The 26765-nt window shown below is 45.4% G+C and overlaps 1 protein-coding gene across 1 annotated transcript in view; it reads left to right on the plus strand.

The window, feature by feature from the left end:
* Window positions 1-26765, plus strand: part of LOC119390976 (polyamine-transporting ATPase 13A3-like) — a 585099-nt gene that overhangs the window by 25399 nt on the left and 532935 nt on the right. The window contains exons 4-7 of the mRNA XM_037658686.2: window positions 7624-7816; window positions 10672-10729; window positions 17296-17443; window positions 20065-20202. Of these exons, the coding sequence (XP_037514614.2) occupies window positions 7624-7816; window positions 10672-10729; window positions 17296-17443; window positions 20065-20202 (537 nt within the window). The remainder of the gene's footprint in view (window positions 1-7623; window positions 7817-10671; window positions 10730-17295; window positions 17444-20064; window positions 20203-26765) is intronic.

Genomic DNA, 26765 nt, shown 5'->3' on the forward strand with positions numbered 1-26765 from the left:
TTTTGTCGCGCTTTAACGAAGTGACACTTGAGGTGCGGACTAAACAATATATTCGCTCTCCACTGTCTGCAAATTATCCCGAAATGCACTCGCTGGCCACCGAGGACTTGCGCGAGACGATCAGTGCGGTCGTGCGTGAAGAGCTACTCAAGGTGCTTCCAGGAACGCAACCCAAGGTGCGTTTAGCAGCCGACATCATTCGCGAGAAAATCCAGCAATCTCTGGGAGCACCTGAACCGCCACCGCATCAGTCACAAGCGATGAGTTACGCTGCAGCAGTCCGCCGTACCACTCCCTCTCCGTGTCTACCTCAAGGCGCCGCATAACCTCAGTGCCGTCGCCAGACACCGTCGCTGGCACCGACGCCACACCGTCCGCCTGTTGGCCAGCGCTACGTGCCAAGGAATACCGACGCTTGGCGCGCCCCTAACAACCGCCCACTCTGCTACCGCTGCGGGGAAGCCAGCCACACCTTCCGCTGCTGCCAGTACCGCCAGACGGGACTACGTGGCTTCGCCGCTAACGCACCGTGTCCACAGCGTTGTGAGCGGCTACGCGACATTGCCGACTACCTGGTCAACAATGAACGGCCTAACCACAACGCAACACGACGAACTGCCGACCTCGACGTTCTTATCGTTGGCAACAACGTCACCACTCTCATCAACAATAGAGCCGTCTATTCCGTCGTCAGTGAGCCGTTCGCCGAGAATTCGAAGAAAGTTAGGTCCTCCTGAGAAGGCCACGAAATCCGGACTCTCGAGGCCATCAAATAACGCCGGCTGGAGTCTGCAAAGCAAGAGTAACCGTCCATACCCGACTTATCCTGCTAGCTTTGCAAGCCGGATACATTGCGCTATGGATGTCGTACTTGGCATAGACTTCTTAAACTACCACGGAGCCGTCATCGGCTTAAGAACCAAGTCGATAACTATCGTCGGACAAAGCGACACCGCCGGATACGAACTCACGTCACCGTACCATTTCGCCTCGCTCCAGGGACATAATTCCGGTCGGCACCAGTAAATCTGATGAATCGAAGGAGTCACCGAGAGCGATTAGCGTTTGCCGCTAGACCGTGACATTTGTGTCGCGGGAGGCATTGCTCGGTTGCATGAAGGCAAAGGAGGAGTGATACTAACGAACTTCAGCCAAAGAATACAGACACCTGAGCAGGGACACCATGACTGCATACATCGAAGAAAACGTGACCGTCAGCGGTGCGTTTGCCTTTTCAGATTCTGACGAAGCCACCACGACGATTCCAACCCATCAACCATCCTTCGACGTCAACCCAAGTCTGCCCGCTTGCCAACAGCAACAGATCCGATGCCTTCTGCATGAATGCAAGGACTGTTTCTCGTCGTTACCAAGGGCTCGACAAACGCCCCTTGCTAAGCACCGTATTAAAATGGAATAAAATGCTCCACCATTCCATCAGAATTCGTACCGCATTTCGTTGCGTGAAAGAAAAGCGATACAGCGAAAAGTCGACTAAATGCTGCAGGATGACATGATATAGCCTTCGAGGAGTCTGTGGGCATCACCAGTAGTCTCGGTGAAGGATGGCACTCTGCTTTTCTGTGTTAAATACCGTCGCCTGAAGAAGATCACGAACAAGGACGTATACCTACTCCCACGGGTAGACAGACAGCCTTAGGTCGACTCTTTAACACAACGTACTTTTCTTCAATAGACCTCAAGACGGGTTATTGGCAAATCGAAGTCTGCGAGAAACACTGCGACAAGACGGTCTTTATAACACTGGACGGCCTATTTGAGGTAAAAATCATGTCATTTTGTCTTTTCTTAGCGTCTGCGATGCTTCAGCAGATTATAAACACAGTGCTGGCTACATTAAAGTGGCACACTTCTTGTCTACTTGAATGACGATGTGGCGACACACTGCGCACAAACCGGCGCAGCCACGTTAGCTAGCCCGGCGTGACACGGCAGTGTGCTACACCACACCTCCGATAACGGACAGCGCCACCGCAGCGTCACCGGAGGCTTACGTCACCGACGGTGGCTATAAAACTAAGCTGCGAAGCTCGTAAGAGATCTTCCCTTCACTACCCGACAGAGCGCAGCGTCGGTATGCTCGCCCCGCTGCTGCTACTACGCTAATAAACAGTCGTTATGTTTTATGTTGGGGTGCGTCCTTCCATCGACACGGCATCCCACGACGTCTTCCTCTTTGCTACGAGCTTTGACAAACATAACTCCGACGCCTTGGAATAGTTTACTTCCAGCAATCAGGCATCCGACCTAACACTCAAAGCGGAAAAGTGCCGATTCGTGTACGAAGAGCTCCTCTTCCCAGGACACGTCATCACCAACTCTGGAGTTCGCCCCGACCCGCGGACGACAGTCGCCATCGCCATACTGCTGCGAGCCGCTGACAAGAAGGCCGTGCGTCGATTGCTCGGCCTGTGTGCCTATTACAGGCGGTTTTTCAAAAACTTTGCCCGCATCACCGAGCCACTTACTAAAATGGCCGAAGACCGACGTCGCGCTTAAGGGGGAAGCGCCGCAGGAAAAAGCTTTCGGAGAACTAAAACCACGCTATACTCGCGGACAACGTTTTTGGCAATGAAGGGAAAGCTACGGGGCGGAGCGTCTGCACATGTACTGCTACGCGAAGTAGTCCCATTTGGCGCGCGTCTCGTAACGCCGTGGAAAGTGATGGCTAGCGTTGCATTTCACGCAAACGCTGCTTAGCGTCTAAGCTACGGGTAAAAGGCGCGACTTTTTCACGCACGCAAAAACTGAAAGTGACAACGTATAACGTAAAATAAATACATATATCTCGCTTGTGAGCGCTGCGTTCCGTCTCAAAAAACTACATGTAGAAAATGAAGAAGTATTTTACATATGTCACGCACAAAATACGGACGCAATTGTGGGACTACATTCATTAGCGGTAGAATACGTGCATTGTGGCTCTGTAGCCTTCGCTTCATTGCCAAGAAAAGTTGTCCAGCCGTCACCGATCCTGGCACACTTCGACGAAAACGCGGATACGGAAATACACACCGGTGTAAGCTGTGTAGAATTTGGCGCCGTACTTGTACAACGGATAGAAGGTCGAGAAAGGGTGATCATTTACGCTAGCCGGTCGCTGTCAAAGGCCGAATAAAAATTCCACAGCATATCCACGGGGTGAATGATGATGAGTGGGGCGAAGCTCTCGTACGGCACGCTATTGGCGGCCGCGTCGCGCAGCTTCACGCCCAGCACATCATCAACGACGTGAGATCGGGCCGGCTTATACTAAAGGGTCGATGAGAGTCATGGCGACTTGCAGCTCACTTTATAATTTTACATGTACGCTGTGAATTTTTATTGTTTAATCACGCACAGGAGAAATCTCACCAGGCACTACCTTGGAGGTAAAAATGGCTGCTAATGGGGAATGAGAGACAGAAGAAGTCGGCTTTTAGCTAACACTTACACTTCTACTAACGTTTCCTACTGGAACATGCCAATGGCTGCTAATGGGGAACGAGAGACAGAAGAAGTCGGCTTTTAGTTAACGCGCACGCTGCGAATTTTTTATTGTTCAACAACGCACAGGAGAAATCTCCCACCGGCACCACCTTGGAGGTCAAGATCTGGTACTACCGTTAAGACTGGTTACGCACTACGACGGGGACGAACGGGTGCCGCTTTAAGGAGCGTCGCCCCTAAAATGTGCGACGACAGAAGAATAGTGCCTCGCCATCATTCGGGCTACATCAAAGCTTCGCCCCTAAATAATACGGCAGGCATTTCAAGATCGTGAGCGACCACTACGCCTTGTGCTGGCTAGCTATATTGAAGGACCCTTCAGGGCACCTCGCACGGTGGAGTCTAAGACTTGAAGGATTCTACATTGCCGTCATTTACAAGTTCGGACGAAAGCACACTGACGCCTATTGCTTGCCTCGCGCACCTGTTGATCCGTCGCCGCATGACGATCTCGATGAAGACAGATTCTTGGGTCCCATAAATGCCGACGACTTCGTCGAACAACAGCGAAGCTATCCGGAATTGAGAAGCCTGGCAGAATACTTGGAAAGCTAGACCACCGTTGTGCAAAAAGTATTCAGGCGAGGACTGCGGTCATTTTAACAACGAAGCTCTTTAAACTAGCCGTAATTTGCTTCGTGCGGCCTATCAGAAAACTATCATCATCATCAAGGGGCATGTGTCACGGAATATGGGCGGATCCTAGAGCTCTCCACTACGGCGAGGCCTGTAATAACCCTGAAGAACGAGTACAGAGAAAGAAAGAAAGAAAGAAAGAAAGAAAGGAAACAAAAAAGGAAGGAAGGAAAGAAACAAACGAACAAACAAACAAACAGAGAGACGGAAAGAAAGATACAAAGAAAGAGAAATAGAAAAATTATTCCCGAGGTGAGACTAGAACCCGCGTTCCCTCCATCTGAAGACGAGCGTTCTAACGACACCGCTATCCAGGCATGCCAGCAGAGCTTAGCATAGCCTTGAACAGGATAGTGTAGCAAGGGGGTGGGAAAGGGAAGAGGGTGTGGGGAGGATGTATGTGATGGTGAGGAAATCAGACTACTTACCACTGGTTCACTAACAGAGAGAAAGCTATAGAAAGAAAGAGACAGAGAAAATGAGAGAGAAATAATTGGAATAAAGACAAAAAAACTGGCAGATCCCACGCACTGTGGGAATCGATGTAATGCGAAGCAGCCAGCAAAGAGCTGCATACATCGCTTTGTTTATATTCGAGCCAAATGAAATCATTCATGCCATGGCATCTAGTTCACCATACATCGCATGTTTTCCATGCACGCGTGCATGCACAATGTGGTATATACCATGCCAATGAAACGTATATTCTGGCATATACACTGCATGACCAGTCATTTATGCTCATCACCCACTCCTGTCATGCCATACCAATTTTGGTATATATCCATTTATCTAAACGGCCGGAAGCGCACCATAACAGTGTCATGTAAATCATACCGTACATGATATGTATAACATAATTCGCATGTTAGGATCTGTCATTTATGTTCGTCATACAGTCACATCGCACAATGCCAATTTTGGTGTATATCAAACGAGCGAAATCGCCGCGAGTCCACCATGAGCGTGGCATGTAAATCATGCCATACATGACATGCATATCATGGTTTTCATGTTACCACCTGTGATTTGTGTTCGTCATACATTCGCGTCACGCAATGCCAATTTTTGTGTATATCAAGCTAGCGAAACGGCCGCGATCGGACAATGAGCGTGGCATGTAATTCATGCCGTAAATGATATGCAAATCATAATTTTCAAGTTACCACCTGTCATATATGTTTGTCATACAGTCACGTTGCGCAATACCAATTTTGGTGTATATCAAACGAGCGAAACGGCCGCGAATGCACCATGAGGTGGCACGTAAATCATGTTGCAAATGACTTGCCTGTCACGATTTTCATGTCACCACCTCTCATTTACGTACGTCATACAGGCGCGTCGCGCAATACCAGTTTTGGCGTATATCAAGCTAGTGAAACGTCCGCGAATGCACCATGAGCGTGGAATGTAAATCATGACATGCAATGTCATGGTTTTCATGTTACACCTGTTATTCATGTTCTTTCATACAGTCACACTCCGGCAATACAAATTTTGTGCATATCAATCTAGCGAAACGGCCGCGAGTGCACCATGAGCGTGCGATGTAAATCATGTCGTACATGACACGCGTGTCATGGTTTTCATGTTACCGCCTCTAATTCACGTTCGTCATACAGCCGCGTCGTGCAATACCAATTTTGGTGTATATCAAGCCCGCGAAACGTCCGCGAATGCACTATGAGCGCGGCATGTAAATCATGACATGCATGTCATGGTTTTCATGTTACCACCTTTTATTTATGTTCTTGATACAGTCACATCGCGCAATACCAATTTTGGTGCATATCAATCTAGCGAAACGGCCGCGAGCGCACCATGAGCGTGCCATGTAAATCATGTCGTACATGATACACGCATGTCATGATTTGCATGTTACCACCTCTATTTACGTTCGTCATACAGTCGCGTCGTGCAATACCAATTTTGGTGTATATCAAGCCCGCGAAACGCCCGCGAATGCACCATGAGCGTCGTATGTAAATCATGACATACATGACATGCGTGTCATGGTTTTTATGTTACCATCTGTTATTCATGTTCTTCATACAGTCACATCGCGCAATACCAATTTTGGTGTATATCAACCTAGCGAAACGGCCGCGAGGGCGTCATGAGCGTGGCATGTAAATCATGACGTGCATGACACGCGTGTCATGATTTTCATGTTACCACATGTCAGTTATGTTCGTCATGTCGAAATGTCTCGTCCTACCAGTTTTCGTATTTATCCATTAATTTAAACGGCCGCGAGCGCCCCAAGATCATGTCATGTAAATCATGCCGCACATGACATGCGTGTCATGCTTTGCACGTTAGGACCTGTCATTATGTTCGCCAGTGAACTCTTGTCACGTCATACCATTTTTGGTATATATGAAACTAACGGAATGGCCGCAAGAGCCCCAAAGCCGTGGAATGTAAATCATGCTGTTCATGACATGCATGTCATGATTTTTATGTTATGACCTGTCATTTATGTTCGTAAGTACGGTCATGTTATTCCATACCAATTTTGGTATACATCCGATTAACGAAACGGCCAGGAAGAGCACTAAGTCGTACGCGGCTAGATATAGATAGATAGATAGATAGATAGATAGATAGATAGATAGATAGATAGATAGATAGATAGATAGATAGATAGATAGATAGATAGATAGATAGATAGATAGATAGATAGATAGATAGATAGATACGCTCAAACTCGCAGAAGTTCGCTAAGAAATGCTTCGCATTTAAAAAGATGGTTGATCCCTCTCTCATAAGAATCGGCATAACACCAAAGTGAAACATGTCGTCACAGAAGTAGTTGATTGCTTTAGTGCATTGGTATATCAGAGCTTGTATAATGTCTATTGTTGTTTGGCAGATGTAGCACCGCCTGATGTGGACGCCAGGCACGTAGCCAGGGGGGGGGGGGGCCTTCCCGAAATTTTTATGAAAGATGGTGTTTTACCGCAAATTAATAATGAAAATAGGCGTTTTTCTCAAACAGTCAAGGCTTTCAGGAAGTTTCCCCCCACCCGAAAAAAACTCCTGGCTACGGGACTGGTGGACGCACTCACGTTGACGCCTAGTGGCACGTCTCCGTACCGACGACTAACGCCCATGATCATGATCTAACCCTAGCGGTAGCTGAAGTTCTTAACATATACGCGGACACCGCATATGGTGAATCCCGCGCAAATCATATTCGTATTCGATTCGGTGTCATCGCTATTCGATTCTTTTTCGATTATGATCTAAAATTTACTATTCTCACATCCTTAGTATCAAGGGATCCCAGTGCGAAACCGTTAAAGTGTTTGCTTATTTATGGTGTTATATATCAAGCACACATGTAGACGCCTGCATGACATCCAATTCTCTCCCATGGGAACCAGTACACCGGCTAAGTATAAAAGGTAGCCACAGTCGCTGACTTGCCTTAATTTGGCGATGAAAGTGAACTAGCACGTCTTGCTACAGGTGAGCTTGCGAGAGACCGTACTTCGTGCCTTGGACATCGTTACTATCGCTGTTCCACCTGCGCTACCAGCCGCCATGACAGTGGCGTCGGTGTACGCACAAAAGCGGCTGAGGCGCGCCTCCATCTACTGCGTCAGCCCGCACAGGATCAACATTGCGGGAAACATCGACGTCGTCTGCTTCGACAAGGCAAGTAGGCTGGCAGCAATCCGCGCTTTGAGAGCGCTATATAGTAAACAAAACACTATATATACTACTATATAGGTAAACACTACTATATATGAAACAAAACAAATATTTATTTTATACTAACAGTTCCGGCTGGCGATTCAGCCTTCTTCGGAGGATATAGTTGAAATGACAGGGCCATGGCCGTGTCATTTATTAGCACCTGCGCAAGCTTCGTTGTCTCTCTTCCTGTTGCTCTGTGTCTTTTGACAATCCTTTTATTTTTTGCGAGAATGCCTCAACTAGCCCATAAACGTGTGCTAGTAGATGGGAGTGTTAGCCAGCGCCATTCGTACCCACAGAACAATCTTTCTTGTCAGCTGGCGTCCCGTAGACCGTCAACTTTCTACGAGCTGGCAGCTGGCCAATGGTGTGGCACATCCTACATAAAGTGTGCCGTAAGGTGATGATCTTCGCTATTAATGAACGAAACAAAGGTGTAGATCAAAGGTCTCGTTCATTTTGTTGGACGCAGGCTAATAAAGCTAACACAGAATCAAGCCCAGAAAGGCATACGGGAAAGTGCGCATAGTTTTCACCTGTGTTGTATTGTTCTTGCCGTTAATGGAAACTAATTAATGTCGACGAAAAAAGGTTTCCGTCTGAAGGCTTCGGAACCTCCAGCGGAAGATCACGAGCTACGTGACGCCAGCAGGTAAATAAAAAAGCTTGACACACGCCGCCATTGTTACGGCTGGAAGTGCTTAACACTCGCAGGATTTATCGCGCATAAAAAGTGGACAGGAGAGCGACCGCCCTCCTAGCTCAAGTGACAGAGCGTCCGATGCGCTGTGCGAAGGTAATGAGTTTAGCCCGCACAGAGAGCAAGTCCTTTTTGTGGTCCACTTTAATACCTTTGCGTCTATGTCATACATACTACACTACAGTAAAAAAACTACAAATATATACTCCTATGCTTTCCTCGATTTCATTATCTGTTGATTTCATTGGGTTGTGTCTAACAAAGAAAACCAACCCTTGATCCATTCTCCTTCTATCGCTCTTTGACTTAACGAATGCATTCACTCAAATACAGAATACGCCCGTCGGTAGTTCTTTAAGAGGCCTTTCCCCGTGAATAACACAAAAAAGTGGGAGTGCTTCAAAGTGACGCTTACCGCAAGACGGCAAGTTGGGCTAGTTGGTTAGGATTGGTTGTAAAGTACGTTGCAGCACACGAGACACGGACAAAACAAACGATTTCAACATACCAGCCAATTCTCACCAAATTCACTGGGTCTTGCAAAATAACATTAAGGTAAAAGGCACGTATCAGCAAAGCGTCAGTTAGTCCTCATGACATGGAATTTACATTTGCCACCCTTGATTATGTGTAAGTTTGTCACCGCTGGCTTGATGCATGCGTGTCCCTTCGCATGTCATGGTTGCGCGTGCTTGCTACGTACAGTTAAAGCTCGATTGAACGACCACGCTCCAATTATTTCGTTCTATTGGGAAGTTCGTAACATCGAGAATGGGACTTATAGGTCTCTCGCAATAGAAATTATAACGTAGTGTCACCCACTAGCTCCAGCGGCGTTGTAATTCACGCTACGCATGCGCGTGTCAAATGTCCGCGAGTGTGGCCCGGACATGCAGCCTCCCATCTCCGGGTGATGCAGACCAGGTAGGCCTGCCGACATATGAAGACAAAGAGAATGACTGCGTGAGCGGGCCGACTAGCACGAAAGTTGCGAGCAGACGATCAGTGGCGCCTTCAGCATAAGCAGAGAGATAAAGAAAGCAACCACCGCAGTGTTCGGGTAGGAGCGTTTAAAGGGACAATAAAACACCGTCGTGCCGAGCAACATTTGGTGCGTAAGAGCGCAGACGACTCTTCAGGCCTTTGTTTTGGGCATGGCCGCGGCGTATAGCCTCGTCAAAGTCTAGACGCCCTAGTGACTAGGGCGGCTAGATGTTTTAACTCAACAGCTTCGTATACTCGAAGAACTTGCCGGCGTCAAATATAGACACAAATCATCCGATTTTCACTCATTTAGTTCATGAAGAACTTCGTTAAATCGGCTTTGGAGCCAAGGCAGTTTTGTTAATTCGGGTTGATGGCCACATCAAACCCTACGGGTACCTGCTGGGACATGGAAACTTTTTGCTTCGATCCTGAACTTGGTAAAATCGGGTTCTGTTAGATCGAGTTTTAACTGTATGCATTTGCGAAGATCCTTCAATAAGCGATGAGTTGAGAACAGCCCTGCATTTCCTTTCTAGCTAGCTATTGACCGTGTCCTTTATTTCGCTGTAACGAACTTCACGGGCATATCTATCATATCTCTGTATTCCTGTGTCTCATGCACACTACATAGCGAAGAGGAGTGTGCGAGCGCTCGCGAAAACTTCGGTGTGCATGCACTATTGGTTTTTTATCTGAACTTCATTCTCTAATTTATTGACTTCACAATGGAACATGGATCTGACCGCCTAGCGCAATCATTGTTCACGACCACGAGGAAGCTTAAACAAACAGTTTTGAAACGACGCTGCGAGAAGCGTAGCTAAGCTGTAGGCAATTGATCCTTGCTGCGGTATAGAAAAAGATGCATACAAAATGGGAAGTCTTACTAAGAAGACTGTGCATGCGCTGATTACAGAGGCTAACACGAGCATAAGAGCTTCCACAAAGGAAACAGCGCTCTTAGCGGCTTTCCGAACAGCAAATATTTAAGGTCGTCATTTAAACAGATTATGTTATTGATAAGGCCAATCAATTAGCTAAATGGGACTTTGTTGTAGCCTGATAGTTGTTTGCGTTTCTTTTTGGTATGCCTAAATTACTTTTCTTTTCAAATTTTCTTTTCAAGACAGGGACCCTTACAGACGGAGGACTGGACCTCTGGGGCATCCTAATGGCAAAGGAAAAGAGGTGACTTGCAATTGTCTTAAGCAATACGAAACAAGGAACGTGAAAGAAAAGGCTTAAAGTTTAGCTTGAAAACTCCCATCTTTTCGAGCACAAGTGACGGCTGCAGTCATGGTTGATGAGGCGCGGAAATAAAGAACGTTCGGGGGGACAAACTCCCATGCCCGCGTTACATGAACTTGGCGTTGTGTTTGAGCATTGTTCTCTCTTGCAAAGTAAGTGCCCAACAAGTTAATCAGCTCGGTGTGTGCAGTTATTTTAGACCAGCCCCTTGAACATACATTTTCTTGATACACCTTTGCGTTCCTTCTTGTACAGATCAGCCACTAAATCCTTGTCGTCTTATAAAGCCTGTGGGCTCAGGGCCGGGCTTCGGGCCGCTGACCAGCTGGCGCCCTCAGAGGGAGTCCCTCTGACGGCGCCAGCGGGGGTGAATTTTTGCGCTGCACAAAGGCTCACAAGCGATCGTGTTCTTAAGTGCAGGATTGCTTCAGTAGTAGATAGCCATCTACTCCGCAGCCACATGATAGGATATTTTTGATAGCCAGTTTTAAGTGCGAAGCATTTCTAAGCGAACCCTAGCCACATTGAGCGTTTCTATATACGTATCTATCTAGCCGCTTACGTCTGGGTGCTCTTGTGATCGCCACGTTAACTTGGTGTAAACGAAAATTGGCATGGGAGGATAAGAGGGTTTGACGAATGACTGCTTGGTCATGGCATAAGAAACGTGAAAATCCTGTCCCATACCTCGTCAAACCCTTTCCTCCAGACACGGGTGGCACATACCAGTATACTACGAGCCGTGGTATACGGGTATACGCCACAGTTGAATGACAGTTTATATCCACCAAGAAACGGCGAGAACAGGCATTGGTAATTTAAATGCGAGGTGGTTAAGAAAAACAGACACCGGCAGCTTTGATCCGACGAATACAAAGAATAAAAATCAGGATCCCAGCAAGGATGGAATCGAACCCAAGCATTCTGTGTGGCAGTCACTACAGAGCCACGCCAGATCCGGAAACTGCTTTGGAAAAAGACCCTACGCTGGCGTAATGTCGGTGCAACGTCAATTCAGGTTCTAGCGCTGGCTACCAAATTTTATAATAAAGCAACAAACACTACATATGTACTCCTATGATACATGCCTCATGTCGGGTTAATATCAACTGTGTTTCCAGGGCTGGCTGCGCTTATGTAGCACTCCAATCAACATTACATTTGTAATCCTATGATTCAGCAAGCTATATTACACAGCGCTACACAGCACAGCGCTACATTACAGCGCTATATTACACAGCACAGCGCAACACAGCGCTCCCGTCTGTGTGTCCGTGTGTTTTCCTCTAGGCCGTGTCTACTAGCACTACCCTTCGAAGTACATTCAAGCGTTGCTCGACCCCGGAGGAGTATATACCAGCGAAAGTTACGTACGTTATTTACATCATCGCACCGTCGCATACACTTCGTTTTGATATCACAGATGTCTGAGCTCTAACGTGAGTGCCGTTAGTACGTTAGACCATAACTTACCATTTAAACGTCAGTCTAGTCGGCGTGCCTTGTAAGCCAACGATGTGGACACAGCTCCTATATTTACAAAAACACGTCGATCCACCTCGTAACGGTTGGCTCAAGGCCAAAAAATGCAGCATAGAACTACTGGCTGCCTGCTTCGCATGACAATTATTCCCACAGGGCTGGGATCTGCCGAATTTTCTTTCAAGGTGTTTACCTTTATTTATTGATTTCTCGACACTTTTATACATTGGTGAATTTATGATACCAGCATTCCAATCAGCAACGCGCAAGACTGACTGCTACAAGCAATGTATCGCGATCAGCCAAGCCCATTGGTGGACAGGGCTCGAATGACTGTCAAATAACGTAATTATATCAAGAAAACTCAACAAAGCCTTCTCTCAATCTTGTTGTGCTACAGACAGGCATATGGCGGATATCTTATTGATCTTGTAGAATTGAGAAAGTGTGCTCCAGAGCACATTCCTCATTCCAATACGTTTAGTAATAGTATCTTTTCAGCGAATATAAGAATGTTTCGTTGTGTTTAACTATTTCCTTTGTAATGGTTTCAGTTAGCCAATATTTAGGTGCAAATATATTTGTCAAGGTATGAAGCATACCATGGATTGTTTGAATCAGCCATTTCAACCGCAAATATCGCAATTAGAGCTTTCGAGATACTTCAACACCTCAGATATGTTGGGAAAGAGTTCAAAATTTTAGAGAGCGCCACAAACTTGAGAGTGGCTGCTTTTCCTGATTAAGAAACTTCACTTTCGGTACGTCCCTTTGTCATACAAACATGCGCCACAAAAGCGCGAATTACAATTTATATGCAAAACACTGCCATATCTAGAGCAACACTTATATCGTAGTTTATTTTTCATATTTGTGGTGATCTTTTGTTTCTAAATCTTTTGTCCGCATTAGATGCTGTATTCCAATATACATAAATATTTCTGGTAGTGCTTCCCATTCTGCGAGGGAAAGAGCTGACAGAGGGCGTTGCGCTTGGCTTCAGAGGCATTTTAATCGTTCCGGTATGGTTTATACATACACCCATTGACGAACCTTACTTGCATGATTGATGCAGCGCTAAAGCACGAAGACGTAAACTGAGTGCACAGGACGAGCGCTGGTCGTGTGAACTCTGTTACATATGGTCGTGTGGACTCTATTATGACGAGCTGGTAGCTGACCAACAATCCGAGGGATTATTGGTCAGCTGCCAGCTCGTAAAATGTTCACGTGCTACGTGACGCCAAAAAGGCAGAAAAAGAGTGTTCCACACCGCCGCCATGGCTGCGATCGGCGCTGACTAACACTCCTAGGTTTAAATGCACATATTTATTTATTTATTTATTTATTTATTTATTTATTTATTTATTTATTTATTTATACAGATACCTCACGGGTTCCAATGCCTGGAACATTGTGTAAGGGGGGGGGGGTAACAGTATTAAATAAGCACTAAGTAATGGTACAAGACATAGGAAATTTGGTATTTACAATATAGAAGATTGAATTGACAATAATACATCACAAGATATGAAAAGATACATAGCAAAGTACACTAGTGTAATGACAAGATATATATATACATATTAATATATACGCAAAAGAAGCACACTGCAGAAATATATTTTCTACAGGAATAAAACGTGGAAAATGTGATCGGAGTACGCTAGCGCACAGGTACGTACAGGTGCTGGTCGCGCTGTCGCGGAAGACGCGGCAGTCACGCGCGGGCGCGGGCATGCATACTGCGCGATTATCAATGGTGTGTCGTTGCATCCGAGATAGTGCGCGCGAATCTTGGAGGCCTTTAGGCGCCTTCGCGTTTAGGTTACAGATGACGTTGAAGTCGGACTTTTTTTCCGATGCGTTGAGCGTGCTCCTGTGCTCGAGGCAGCAGCGTCTTTGTACTGTGTTAACACGTGCCTGCCACGTCGATGCAAGCCATGTCGCCGCAATCAGACGTTCTATGAAACAAGACTGAAACTTGGCTACGGGTCCGTCATGAAATCCCATTAAAGGTGGACGAAGACCCCAAGAGACGAAACAGATGGTCTTGGCGAAGGAGCTTGGCCTCTAGCTATCGTGTGCAAAAGCGCTTCTTAAATCACTTTCGCCGCAGTACTCTGGTGTCATGCAGAAAAGCGTAGTAAGATTAGGAAGGAGTACTAGTACCCTGTATGATAGAAATGAATTCTGTTTGCGAAGCACTAGTAAGAGGGAAAACTATGCGGAAAAAAATAAAGTCAGTTTGTTTCTAAAAGTTGTCGGCTCACGTATGTTTACAATGGTGTCGGGTAGCCCATTCCAAATTTTTATTCCCCGAGGCAAGGCAGAGTTACTGAATGCGTGCGTTCGGCCTTACAGACATTGAATGCACATGCTATTATTTAAACGGCTCGATGAGCGATGTGGTCTTACAAGAGGCAATGTGGTTTGACGGTTGCAGTATATTGTTTTGTGTAGTAAGCAGATTAGAGCAATGTCTTTACGAGTCTGAAGGAGTGGAAGTGAAAGAGAGTGCTTGATTTTTGTTATGCTAGATAGTCTGCTGTAGTCACGGGCAATGAAGCGAGCTGCGCGACTCTGAGCAGCTTCAACCGATATGATTAGATAATCTTGATGGGGAGACCAGATGGCTGATGCATATTCAAGCTGAGCGCGTACGAAGGTTTGATAGGCGAGCTTGCGGTTTGTCGAAGGTGTGTTGTGAAGATTACGTTTTAAGTAGCCTAATGTTTGCGATGCTTTAGCAGTTATTTTATCTATGTGCGTGGACCACGATAGGTTAGGTGTGAAATGAATACCAAGGTAATTGTAGCAAGTCGTAGTTAAGAGAGCGTTATTGTTAAGGGAATATGTAAACATGGAAATAGAGTGCTTGCGTCCAAATGGTATGATTTTGCATTTGTTAGTGTTTAGACTCATAAGCCATTGATCACACCAGTGCGTTATACGGTCGAGGTCACGTTGAAGAGCGCTATGGTCACTGACTGTGTGAATTTTTTTATAGAGCACACAGTCGTCGGCAAACAATCTGATTTGCGATGTTATCTCGGATGGCAAGTCGTTAATGAATATGAGAGGTAACAGAGGGCCCATGACACTCCCCTGAGGTACGCCGGATGAAACGTCAGTAATTGAAGATGAGGTGCCGTCTATCACTGTCAATTGTTTACGAAATGACAAGGAGTTACGGAGCCAGGAGACAGTTAAGGAGTCTATGTTCAGTGATGAAAGCTTTTCTATGAGGCGACAATGGGCGACACGATCAAATGCTTTTGAAAAATCTATGAATATGCAGTCTGTCTGAAAATTATCATGAGCGTTTCGGAATTAGAAAATTCTAAAAGTGGCGTTTCGCATGAGAACCGCTTTCTAACCCATGCTGGTTTTTGAAAAAGAAATTATTTGATTCCAAATGACTGGCTACGTTTGAGACAATGATGTGTTCAAGTAGTTTACCGGGGACGCTGGTTAGTGATATCGGTCGATAGTTACATACCTTGTTTTTATCTCCCGATTTGTGAACTGGTATGACTTTGCCAATTTTGCAATCGTATGGAATTTCACCTGTGGTTAAAGACTGCTGGAAAATGTGAGCGAGAATTACACTTGACAGGATTACCATCACTTTACGAATTTTCGAGTTAATGCCGTCCGCACCAGATGAGGTGGATATTTTTATTTTTGTTGACTAATGTCGCTATTCCCTCAGATGTAACATTTATAGGGGTCATGTACTCGTAGCTAACTTGTGGCAAAGAAGTCATGTTGAAGTAGTTTTCCTTTGTGAATACAGATGTAAAATAGTCATTGAAGACAGTTCCAAAGTCTTTGTGTGGAATTGCACTACCATTATCGTCGGCAAGTGAGATGTGACATGACTTTTTCGAAGATGAAATTGTTTTCCAGAACTTGGCAGGACTATTTTTATTAATGATTGAAGGTCATGTGATAAAAATTTAGTTTTTGCCCTGCGTACAGCGCTCATATGCTCTTTTTCAGAGGCTTTATGTCGCGCCTTAACCACTCGTAAACCTGAGTTCTTGGCTAATTTATACAGACGTCACTTTTTATTTTTGAGTGAGCGGAGTGACTTGGTGAACTATGGCTTTGCTATGTTAACACGGATGGAAATGCGCGGTACGTGGTCAAGCATGAGTTGGTGTACATTATCTTTGAATAGTGCCCAGTTTTCATGAACTGATCTCAATGAAAAGGAAGGGAGGAATTTGTCACAGAAATGTTGCATGCCTCTGTTAAAGCGTCAACGTTAGCTTTCTTGTAATTAAGTATTACTTTAGGCGTAGAATGACGTGAGAAATGTGGATTCTCAATTGCTGCACGAAGGAGGGCATGATCACTGAAATCATCTTCACAAGAAATAGGACCAACTCTTTCTGGGGCAGACGTGAGAATGAGATCCAGAATGTTGTTTCCACGGGTAGGTTGGTTAACAAGTTGGAGAAAAGAAAAGTCGACTGCAAGTTGAAGGAAATCATTAGAAGAACCTGTTTGGGAAGTGAAGTTAGGCCAGTCTATCTGAGGAAAATTGAAATCCCCAAACAAAAATATGTCTGATTTTGGGTATTTCGACTTAATAGCCGTCATATATACCCTATAAAGTGGACGGGGGGATTCCCGCCGCCGTAGCTCAGTGGTAGAGCATCGGACGCGTTATTTGAAAGTCGCAGGTTCGGTCCCTGCCGGCGACAAGTTATCTTTTGCTCCACTTTACTTTCTTCACATTTATATTCCAATTATTACAAATAACATCTCCTATACTTTGGCATTATTGTCGTGCTCATTAATATCAATCATGGAAGTATTCTAGCTAGCCCAACTTTCCACTCTACTGCAGCCTTACTTTCCACTATTTGCTTGTGGCTGTGCTCTGCTATTAACACTACATTCTAACGACGTTCTGAAGCTTGTCAAACACGCAACTTATACTCCTGCCCATGTAACGCCGTCACAAATGAAGTGTTCCTCAACTTCATAAATGTCGCTTACTTGCTACGCAGGTTCATGGCACCCATTGGCGAACCGTGCGAGATTCCTGTGCGCAGCCCCTTCCTAATTGCCATGGCAACCTGCCATACACTGACCTCTGTAGACGGCGAACTAGTAGGAGATCCGCTGGACCTCGCCATGTTTCGCTCAACTCGCTGGGTTAGTACCTTCATAAATTGCTTGAAACTGCGGCTAGGTTTTCGTAGTCACCAATTAATACTTGGCAGTTGAACTCCACAGTTAGTGAGTTCTGCGCTTGACCTTTTGAGTCCACATCGAAGGCAGCCGGTATAGAACTTTTACAAAAAACCTGTTTTGTCTAAAGAAAAAAAACCCTGTATTGGTCCTCACGTGAGTGTTTTTAGTTATATGTGTATGGATGTGAATCTTAAGTCTATGTTGCTACTGAAAAAGTCTGTGCTTTCACTTTCAGCTGTTTCTTTCTTCTTCGTTTTAATTTTTACCTTCACGTGTTTATTAATAATATGTTATCCTCCCGACGGAAATTCCTGATGTAGTTGGCAGCTTGTCCAAAATAAAGCATAAGAAATAATGCCCTTAGTGACAAGGTTGTCCGTAGCACCAATTGCTGGCGTGAAAATGCGCTAAAAGGGTGACAAGAGACAGTCGACAACGCAGGACGGCACGCTTATACAAAACGATATTTTATTACGGAAAACACTTAGTTATCAAATGGCTAATAGAGATAAAACAAGCGTATCGGCATATAAATGACAAAACCAATCTACACACTGAGTAATCACTTCACCTGTAGTCCCAGGAAAGCCTCCTCAGATTCCTGCAGATCAAGCGAAAAATTGCTACTGCAACGTACCTCTCCTTGCCGATATGGATGGCTTCTGCAATTTCCACCTGTGTCTCGGCCTTTGTGCCTTTATACCGGGTGTTCTTTTTTTAGACGATAGACATTTCGTATAAAATACTATGACAGTCAGGCCCCCGTCGTATTCGCAAGCGAACTCTACGCAGAGGCGGAAAAACTTTGTTGCACCTAAAGTTACATTCAAATGTGCCATTAACAAAAACTCATTTATTAACTTCTTGATTATTACCCTGAGGGCCTTTGCTTATGTGGAAGAGTTGTAGGACGTGAGAAGATCGCAAAAAAGGAACGCGCATAATGTCAGAGAACGATCGTTGAAGTTCAAGGCCCCAACAAGGTATATGTAATTTGGTAGCGAAACTTCTATAGAAGCCCATGTTTGAAGTAGTTGGCGGCTGGTTGCCACCGTCACCATCTACGTATCGCGGGGACAACTAAGGGCAAGCAAAACAATACAGAGTAAAATATGACGTCACGACCGGAAGCGGTAGCGACGTCGTGCATTTGCACTACAATAGGCGCGAAAGTGAAACCTTTTTTAATCGCTAAACTTTTACATGCTTATGATAACTGCGCGACTTTGTTGCGTCTTTATGACTCTACAATTGCGTGTGCGAGATTAAAGGAAAATCAACGAGAAAGACTGGGGAAGCAAGCATGTTTTATTAGCCAAATATTGTACTTGCAATATACACCAAAATACTTTGCAGATGAAGAAATTATAACACAACGCCTCACGAGCAGAATAGCACAACAGTTCGAAAGCTCACGTTGCCCAATCGAGGAAAACCACTGGAACGAGACGGCAGCCTTGAAAGTATCACTTTCGCAACCTTACAGTACAGCCTTTCTTCGCTTAGTGTGCCGCATTCACCGTCACGAAAGGCGAGAGCACGCCGGCCGTGCGCGAGCGAAAGCAGCCACAGGAGCGGTTATCTACACATTCTAGTTCAGCTGCTCTGACGTGTCACGCCAGTAAATAACTCGTAAGCAAATAAATAACCTACGGAAGATACGCACGAAACCACCGCGCAAAAGTGAGCAATGCCTCGTTGACCTGACAAAAGGGCGAACTAACCGCAAGGCCACATAGCAGATGGCGTGCATACACTCCCCATTTATGGCGCTCGACCCAAAAAATCAGGCACTGAACGATATAGCCAAGTGTCAGATAAAGCGTAAAGTAATTTTATAGTTTACTTTGGCATGTACAGGATGAACAGTATTCGAAAGAATATTCCATTCAGCTTTTGGTTTTCGTTATTTGTCCCCGTCTCGCCTGTGGTCGCGCTTCAAACGTACGGCGGGCGTGGATGTCTGTGGCCACAGGTTTTGAAGCCCTTTTCGGTTCCAAGTTTCGCGACCGATATAACTTGACCTTGGCCCCAATTCAATACCGAAACTGAGCAAACCGTGCGCGCAGGAAATTCGGCAGACGTGTTACGTCAGACCGGAACTTCACGTGACACACTTTGGAAAATGGCGCGTCGTAGGAGAATCTGGTTACGATAAAATTCACCGACGATTACGGTAGTGCCTAATACGAATTCTGAGCGCAGCTCTCTAGGCTTTTTGATGAGAAACAACGGCAACGTCGAGACAGGGCGGATATCGTATATGGTGGAAACAAGACCTTGCAGGGAATCCAGCTTTACGAATTTAGTAGTCGCTCAGTGGCTTGAATAGCGCATCGGATTTCAATAGTATTCCTCAGAGTAAACAGCGTGATATCTTAAATTCTTTACATTTACCCTCGAAGGCGGAAAAATCTAATTCCCGTGACTTTTATACGCTTAGACTGTTCTTCACGCTGTCCAAGAAATATCACGGACTGTGAGTGTAATTACTTCGCCTTTTATAGCGACCAAATATGTGGTCGTCTTCTGTTTGTTATCCTGTCCATGAATGGATGATCGAGCTGATTTCTTTCGGGCAGGTCATGGAGGAACCAGCAACCGACGGCAATCACTACGACGTCTTGACCCCGACCATAATCAAGCCTCGCTTGGACGTGGAGAATGCCAAACAGCAGGAGGGCCTCTTCCAGCTTCCCCCTGCGGATCCTTTTTACGAGGTTCGCTATGTCTATTATTGAAAACTAGGCCGGCATCTAGGTCGACGCCTTGTGCCGGGAGCGCCTCGCCGTTGCCTGGCAGACACGCTTTATTGTGTTGCTGCCAATTGAAACATCGCGCGGGCATGCTCCTGGTGGTTGTATAAGCATTTATAAGGCTAGACAAGTTGTCCACAACCATTTATGGCCGGTCACGGGCAACGGCAATACACAGAACGTTTTTTAACACGAAAGTGTTTTTAACACGAAAGCTGCCAAACATGAATAGACATTGTACAAGCTCTCATATATCACTACACGATAAGCAAGAAAACGACAGGAAGTGGAAGATGGAAGCTTGCGATGAAAAAATGGGTGCTCGAGCCAACGTTTCGACAAGTGGACTTGTTTTCTTCAAGCCTGCAACTGATTTCCTTAGCAATCGTGTGTATATGCTTCGTGCCCTCTCCAGAGTGGCGGTGGGGGGGACGGGGGGGAGAGGCCTCCACGTGGCGAAAAGGGGACAAGGCTCAGCGCCACACCAGCCACCCTCAGTTCTTGAGAAGAGAGGTGGAGAAAGGGAAGTGGCCGGGCAGGAGAGAGCGTGCCGGTTGCCCCCCTGTTGCTGGAGCATTCGACGTCACGGCCTTCGACAAGCGCACTGGCGCGCAGCCGCCGCGCTCTCGCAATCCACTAAAAATACGGCCAACTGCTCGAAATTATGTGAAATAAACGCTGTTTATAAGAAACAGTCGTGTCGTCCGAGTCGAATGTAAGTGTTTTCGTAGCTTTTTCAAAATTTTGTTCAGTATCCCTTTAATTAATGCTGAACTACTACTCAAGGGTCTGGTTGATGCCACAAAATATACATTGAATATATGCCTAATGCATTTTTTCTGAAGCATGTATATTTTATTAACATTAGTAGCCGTCATTGTACCCCACATAATCTGACAATAGTTTAAACGAGAGCTAAAAAGTAAATGATATAGCAGAAGCTCAACATTTTTGGAAGCAAATATCTAATCCGACCTATTACTACTGTCATTTGAGCTAATTTTTGCAAGGCATATCCCACATGATAATCTCAGGTCATGTTCCCGGAAAAAATTGTGCCGAGGCATTTAAAATAGTGAACAATCTCAATTGTGGGAGTATTCATTGTTATATCTTGCTGAGAGGGAGTTACTTTGTTCTTAGGTCAAAATATAACAGCTTTTGTTTTGTTTTCGTTAACACGCATGGCATTTGCTGCTGACCATCTTTCTAGGGTTCTCATTGTTTTGTTACGAGTTCTTATAAGCTCGTTAATATTATGCCCTGAAAGGAATATGCCGGTATCATCGGCATATATGATATAATTGGTTTCGCTGGAAATATTTACAATGCCATTAAGATAGATGTTGAGTATTAATGATCCCAATATAGTTCCTTACAGCACTCCACACAGCACAGGTTGCAGGCCTGAAAAAATCGCCACCATACGAAGTGAATGATGTTAGAGGAGCTTGCTCGGAGATAATCGGGTAAACCGTGAATGCTCCGTGCAATTCCTCTACTGTAATATAAAGACGTGACACGTTGTTATAGTAGCGATTGTGGTCAGGTTGTTGTCGAACCACAAGCGGTCGCAGACCTTGCAGCTGTGGCCGAATGTGTGGTCGAGGAAATCGCGCTTGAAGCGCGCGTGGGCGCCACCAACATCAGGTAGCGACCGCTTTCGGCGCTTGGCCGCTGCATCCCGCGCCCGTAGCTCTTCGAGGTTCTCTTGCCGCCCCTTCCGCGCTGCTTCGGCTACGCTGGCTTGTATCTCGGGGTCCGCACGACGCTGACGTCTCTCTTCGGTCTCGCGAGCTCTCACCGCAGGGTCTTGGCGGCGAGCCCGCGCTGCTGCTGCCTTGCGAGCCCTCCGCTCCGCCGCCTTGTCTTCTTCGTTGATGTTATTAGTATCGAAGCGCACTGACTGACGACTGTACAAAGAGAAAGGAAGCGCGCCGTTGTGGCCCTCTAGCGCTCTCTTATCAAACTAGAGCACGCGCCGGAGTGGAGCGAGCTCCGCATGCTACAAACGGCTATGCTATATGTGGTTTCGCCTGGGTTAATATCGTCATCAAGGCGCTAGAAGAACAAGAGGAAAAAGACTTCTTTCGCGCGAGCGTGCGCTTAGATGGTTATACTTTACCTGTGTTGCGCAAAGCTAGCGGTAGGAATAAGAACTAGCGGCTGCTTCAATGGACAAGCTCCGAGCATAAGGAGCAAGCTCCTAAAAGAGTTGTATATGCAACAACTTATCTTCTACTGGATAGGTAAGAGAGTATAAGTGAGAGGGCCTGGCCTCGAATGCCATAGCAATGTAATTTATTTAACATCATTTTATGATTAACAAAATCAAACGCCTTGGAAAAGTGGATAAAAACACCAAGAACGAGTGCCTTTTCTTCAAATTTTGTACCCGTATGTACTCTTTTTTTTTGCTCCACAAGCGCTAATTCAGTAGATTTATTTTTCGAAATGATCAGGCGTAAGTAACTTGAATTTATCAATAAAGCTTGAAATTCGAATATGTGGATTTTTTTCGAAGGCCTTTGAGAACACAGGCAAGATCGACACCGGTGTATAATTACCCAAATCATTTCGATCACTTTTTTATAAAGCACCGTCAGTTTAGCTACTTGTATATTGGCAGGAAAAACGAACTTCGTTAAACAGATGTTAAAATGTGTGCTAAACTAGGACCGATAACATCAGAAATTTCTTTCACAGGGCGTATTTGAATTCCGTCAATATCGCAACTGGTGCTATTTTTTATATCTTTTATTATTGACAAGACTTCGTGGCAGGCGACAGGAGATACTTGTAAGTGCAATGACTGAGCATTTCGAGTTTTAACATACTCGCAAGCACTATCCGTACTTGCAGTTGTTGGAAGTTCTTATAATGATGCTTATATTATTGCTTGCGACTATGTCAACGGGTTTCACTCACAAAAACTGTTAGCACCACTCGGCAAAGACCACGCAGGAATATTTGGGAACCGTCGTTACTGTTTCAGATTGTTCTGTGAAGATTATGTGCAAGGCGCGAGTAGTCAAGCATATTCGGAAACACAGGCGAAAACCAGCCTTTCACGTTCGGGTCATTCTTAAATGAAAAATAGTGCAGGTGTGCATAGTGCAGTGCAGTGCATAGTGCAGCCCGACACGATTGGTCAATGTGAGCCGTGACGGACGTCACGGCTTTACATAGACCAATCACGTGCGGCTCGATAGAACGGACCGCCCTCGTTCTATTTTGGAACGCGTACAGATAGCGCCACAGACGTGGGAAAGCATGGCTTCATTGCTCCCAGGCGAAACACGTTACACCAACTGGTATTCTTCGGGGTACATACAAGGTTTTTATAGCTTCTGTTGGCGGGAGCGTTCTTATCATCACCGGCTCCCATCTTCAGAAGCACCGACGCGGCGCGCAAACGCGTCACTGCCGCCGCACCGTTTCGCCACATATTTATGGATACTGCAATGTAGATGTTATTACAGCAGGTGTGAACCGAAGAAACATCGTTTTTTAAAAAACGGCACAATCATCCATACGCAGAAAATACGTGAAGCGGAAAAACAGAATACATAAATGTCAGTTATAAAACTAAGGACGCGAACAAAAACACAACTGAATTGGAAAGCGAATGGCGCATGTAAAATACAAAGTATTGAAACAATCGAGAAATGGAGCTGCGCATATCAAAGAAAAATTCCCATGTATCGACAATTGGAAGTACAAAATATCAAATAACGAAAAGAAAAAAATAAAACCATAAATACAGGGTGATCTTTTTAGAACTGACCCAGTTGATTGGGCTGTAGTTCTATTCTGAAATATCCGAATTCCAGTGGGGTGTGCGGCAGAACATTAAGGAGAGATAAAAATCTAACGGCCCGGCCTTTTTTTTTTTTTTTTTGATGTGCAAAGTAGAAAAAAAAGAATAAATAAGAAGTAACGAAAACCGTGAAATGCTATGTACAAGGATGGATGCCTTTCAAGTATAAAAACGTTGTTAAAAACTGGTGGACATGCGGCATACCAAACGTGAATAACAAAGGTTTATAGAGGCTGTAAATCATTTACCATGCAGCAGGTGTCGACGACGTGACCACCCGAAACGTTAAACTGTTCTGACTTCAACAGTATGCAGTTCCTCTTCTATGAAATTTCGCGGAATGTCGCGGTTTTTCTTTATTCTTATTCATTCTTTTTTTTCGATGTTGAACATAAAGAAACGGAATGGGCCATTAAAGTTTCATTCTTTCTGAATCTCTTTTCCCAAGCCGCAATAAAATAGGACATTTGTTACAGAACTACAGCCCAATAAGATAGGTCGGTTCTAAATAAATCACCCTGTAGAATAAACTCCACTAAAGAATTATTTTAAGCATTTTTAAACAAAGACAGTGAGTCTTGTGTTACAATAATATCGGTTTTTATTGCAATGAACATTAGTTTAGGGAAGGAAGAGTGCGTAAAGCTGTTTTCTTGTGGAAATAAAGGAGTTATTGTGAAATAATACAGTTTAGTGGCATAACCCTTCGAATAAATTATAATGAGAGAGACGTCCATAGTGCAGCTTCCTTTAACTGTTTGTAAGAAAAGTTTTAGTCAACGAATTATATATCTATTGGTGACTGATTGCGCCTTAAACTCAAATACAGACCACTTTGTTTGACGAGTTCAGCTACTGAGGAATGACCGCAAGAATTGTTTATATCACGCACTGTTTTTTTTTTTCTGAACTCTTTCCAATTCACCTGTGTGCATGTTTTTGCGTACGGCTCTCGAATTGGTATTACATATTCAAGCACGGGACATACATACGGCGTAAAACAGCCCGGCTCAGTCTCTTTTATAAACTTTGTTATGACAACAATAATCTTTGTGAACACTTTGTTAAACCCCCCTCATTCCTATCACCCAGTATTGACCACCTGCAAAAAGTTCATGTTCCTCGCTGCAGAATCGTAACCTATTCGTTCCAAGAACCATATCCCAATGGAATCTACTGCCACAATCAGCTACCGCTATCACCGACACATCAAGTTTTACGGTTTTTTTGCAAAACATGTTTGGCGCTGTTTGATTCTGCTTCGTGTTATACATGTCTGTCACGCGTATGCTGGTGCCTGGTTTGCTCGTCGGGCTGTGCGAAATGAGTCACAGAGGCTGATGGTTTCGAACAGAAACTCCCACTTCATTCCCAGAAAAATAACAAGAAAAAACAACAACAAACACGCACACGCCGAGAAACAAAGAAAAAAATCACAGGCATATCCCGGAGGTGAATGATGAGTGAGTGGGCGAAGCTGCGGAGGTTCATCGGTAAACCGTGAATCTTCCGTGAATTTCTGCCCCGTTACATCATCACCGACGTGATATCGGGCGCGTTTATTCTAAAGGTTCGAGAGTTATGACGACTTGCAGCTCACTTTAATTTTACATGTAACGCTGTGAATTTTCAGTGTTTAGAAACCATTGCTTTTAGAAAACATCTGGCGTCGTTCGTTAAGCAGCTGGCGTCTTTTCGTTTTGCTTTAGAACATCTGGCGTTCTTTCGGTTTTGCTTTTAGGAAACATCTGGCGCTTTCGTTGGTTGATTTCATCAATCAACGGCGTTTTGAACAAATTTTTATTGTTTATTTCACCGCGCAGGAGAAATCTCAACCAGGCACTACCTTGGAGGTAAACAATGGCAGCTAATGGGAATGAGAGACGAAGAAGCGGCTTTTAGCTAACACTTACACTTCTACTTCTACTAACGTTTTCTACTGGAACAATGCGAATGGCTGCTAATGGGGAATGAGATCGGAGGGGGAACAGCGCAAAGAGAAGACGAGGACATAGAACAGGCGACGCACACAGAGCGCTTGTCCTCGTCTTCTCTTGCGCTGTTTCCCCTCCGATGTCTAACCAACACGCCCAAGCTTCGATACTAAGGGGAATGAGAGACAGAAGAATTCGGCTTTTAGTTAACGCGCACGCTGCGAATTTTTTATTGTTCAACAACGCACAGGAAAAATTTCCCACCGGCACCACCTTGGAGGTCAAGATTTGGTACTAGCGTTACGACTGGTTACGCACTACTACGACTACGAGGGACGAACGGGTGCCGCCTTAAGGAGCTTCGCCCCTAAAAGAAATGTCTTAATGTCTGCGTTTCGACGTCTGCTACAGTTTGCGTTTCACTAGATCTCGCGCTTACGGTTCAGGCGTGGCCTCCGGTCCGCTGGGAGTCCCTCTCAAGCGGGATGACGGCACACCGCATCCATGCTCATACGGTGGCGTAAATGTTGAAGGAACCACTGCAGCTGTAGCACCGGGAGTTGCTCGTCGAGGCAGGTACTCGGGCAAACTGCAGCCCAGGGTCGGCGGAGTTCCCTGAGCTTCTTGCAGAGACCGGTGCTCGGCGAGACCCAAGCAGAAGCTCCGCAGCTGTCCGCCTCTCGAACGCTGTGTCCCGGCTCTCACGTTCCTCACTCCGCGCGCCCCCTTGTTCCAATCTGGCGACCCCCGCGCGCTCTTTTTCTGCTTCCTTT

Source organism: Rhipicephalus sanguineus, chromosome 4, assembly GCF_013339695.2.
Source record: "Rhipicephalus sanguineus isolate Rsan-2018 chromosome 4, BIME_Rsan_1.4, whole genome shotgun sequence".
NCBI classification, from domain to species: Eukaryota; Metazoa; Arthropoda; class Arachnida; order Ixodida; family Ixodidae; genus Rhipicephalus; species Rhipicephalus sanguineus.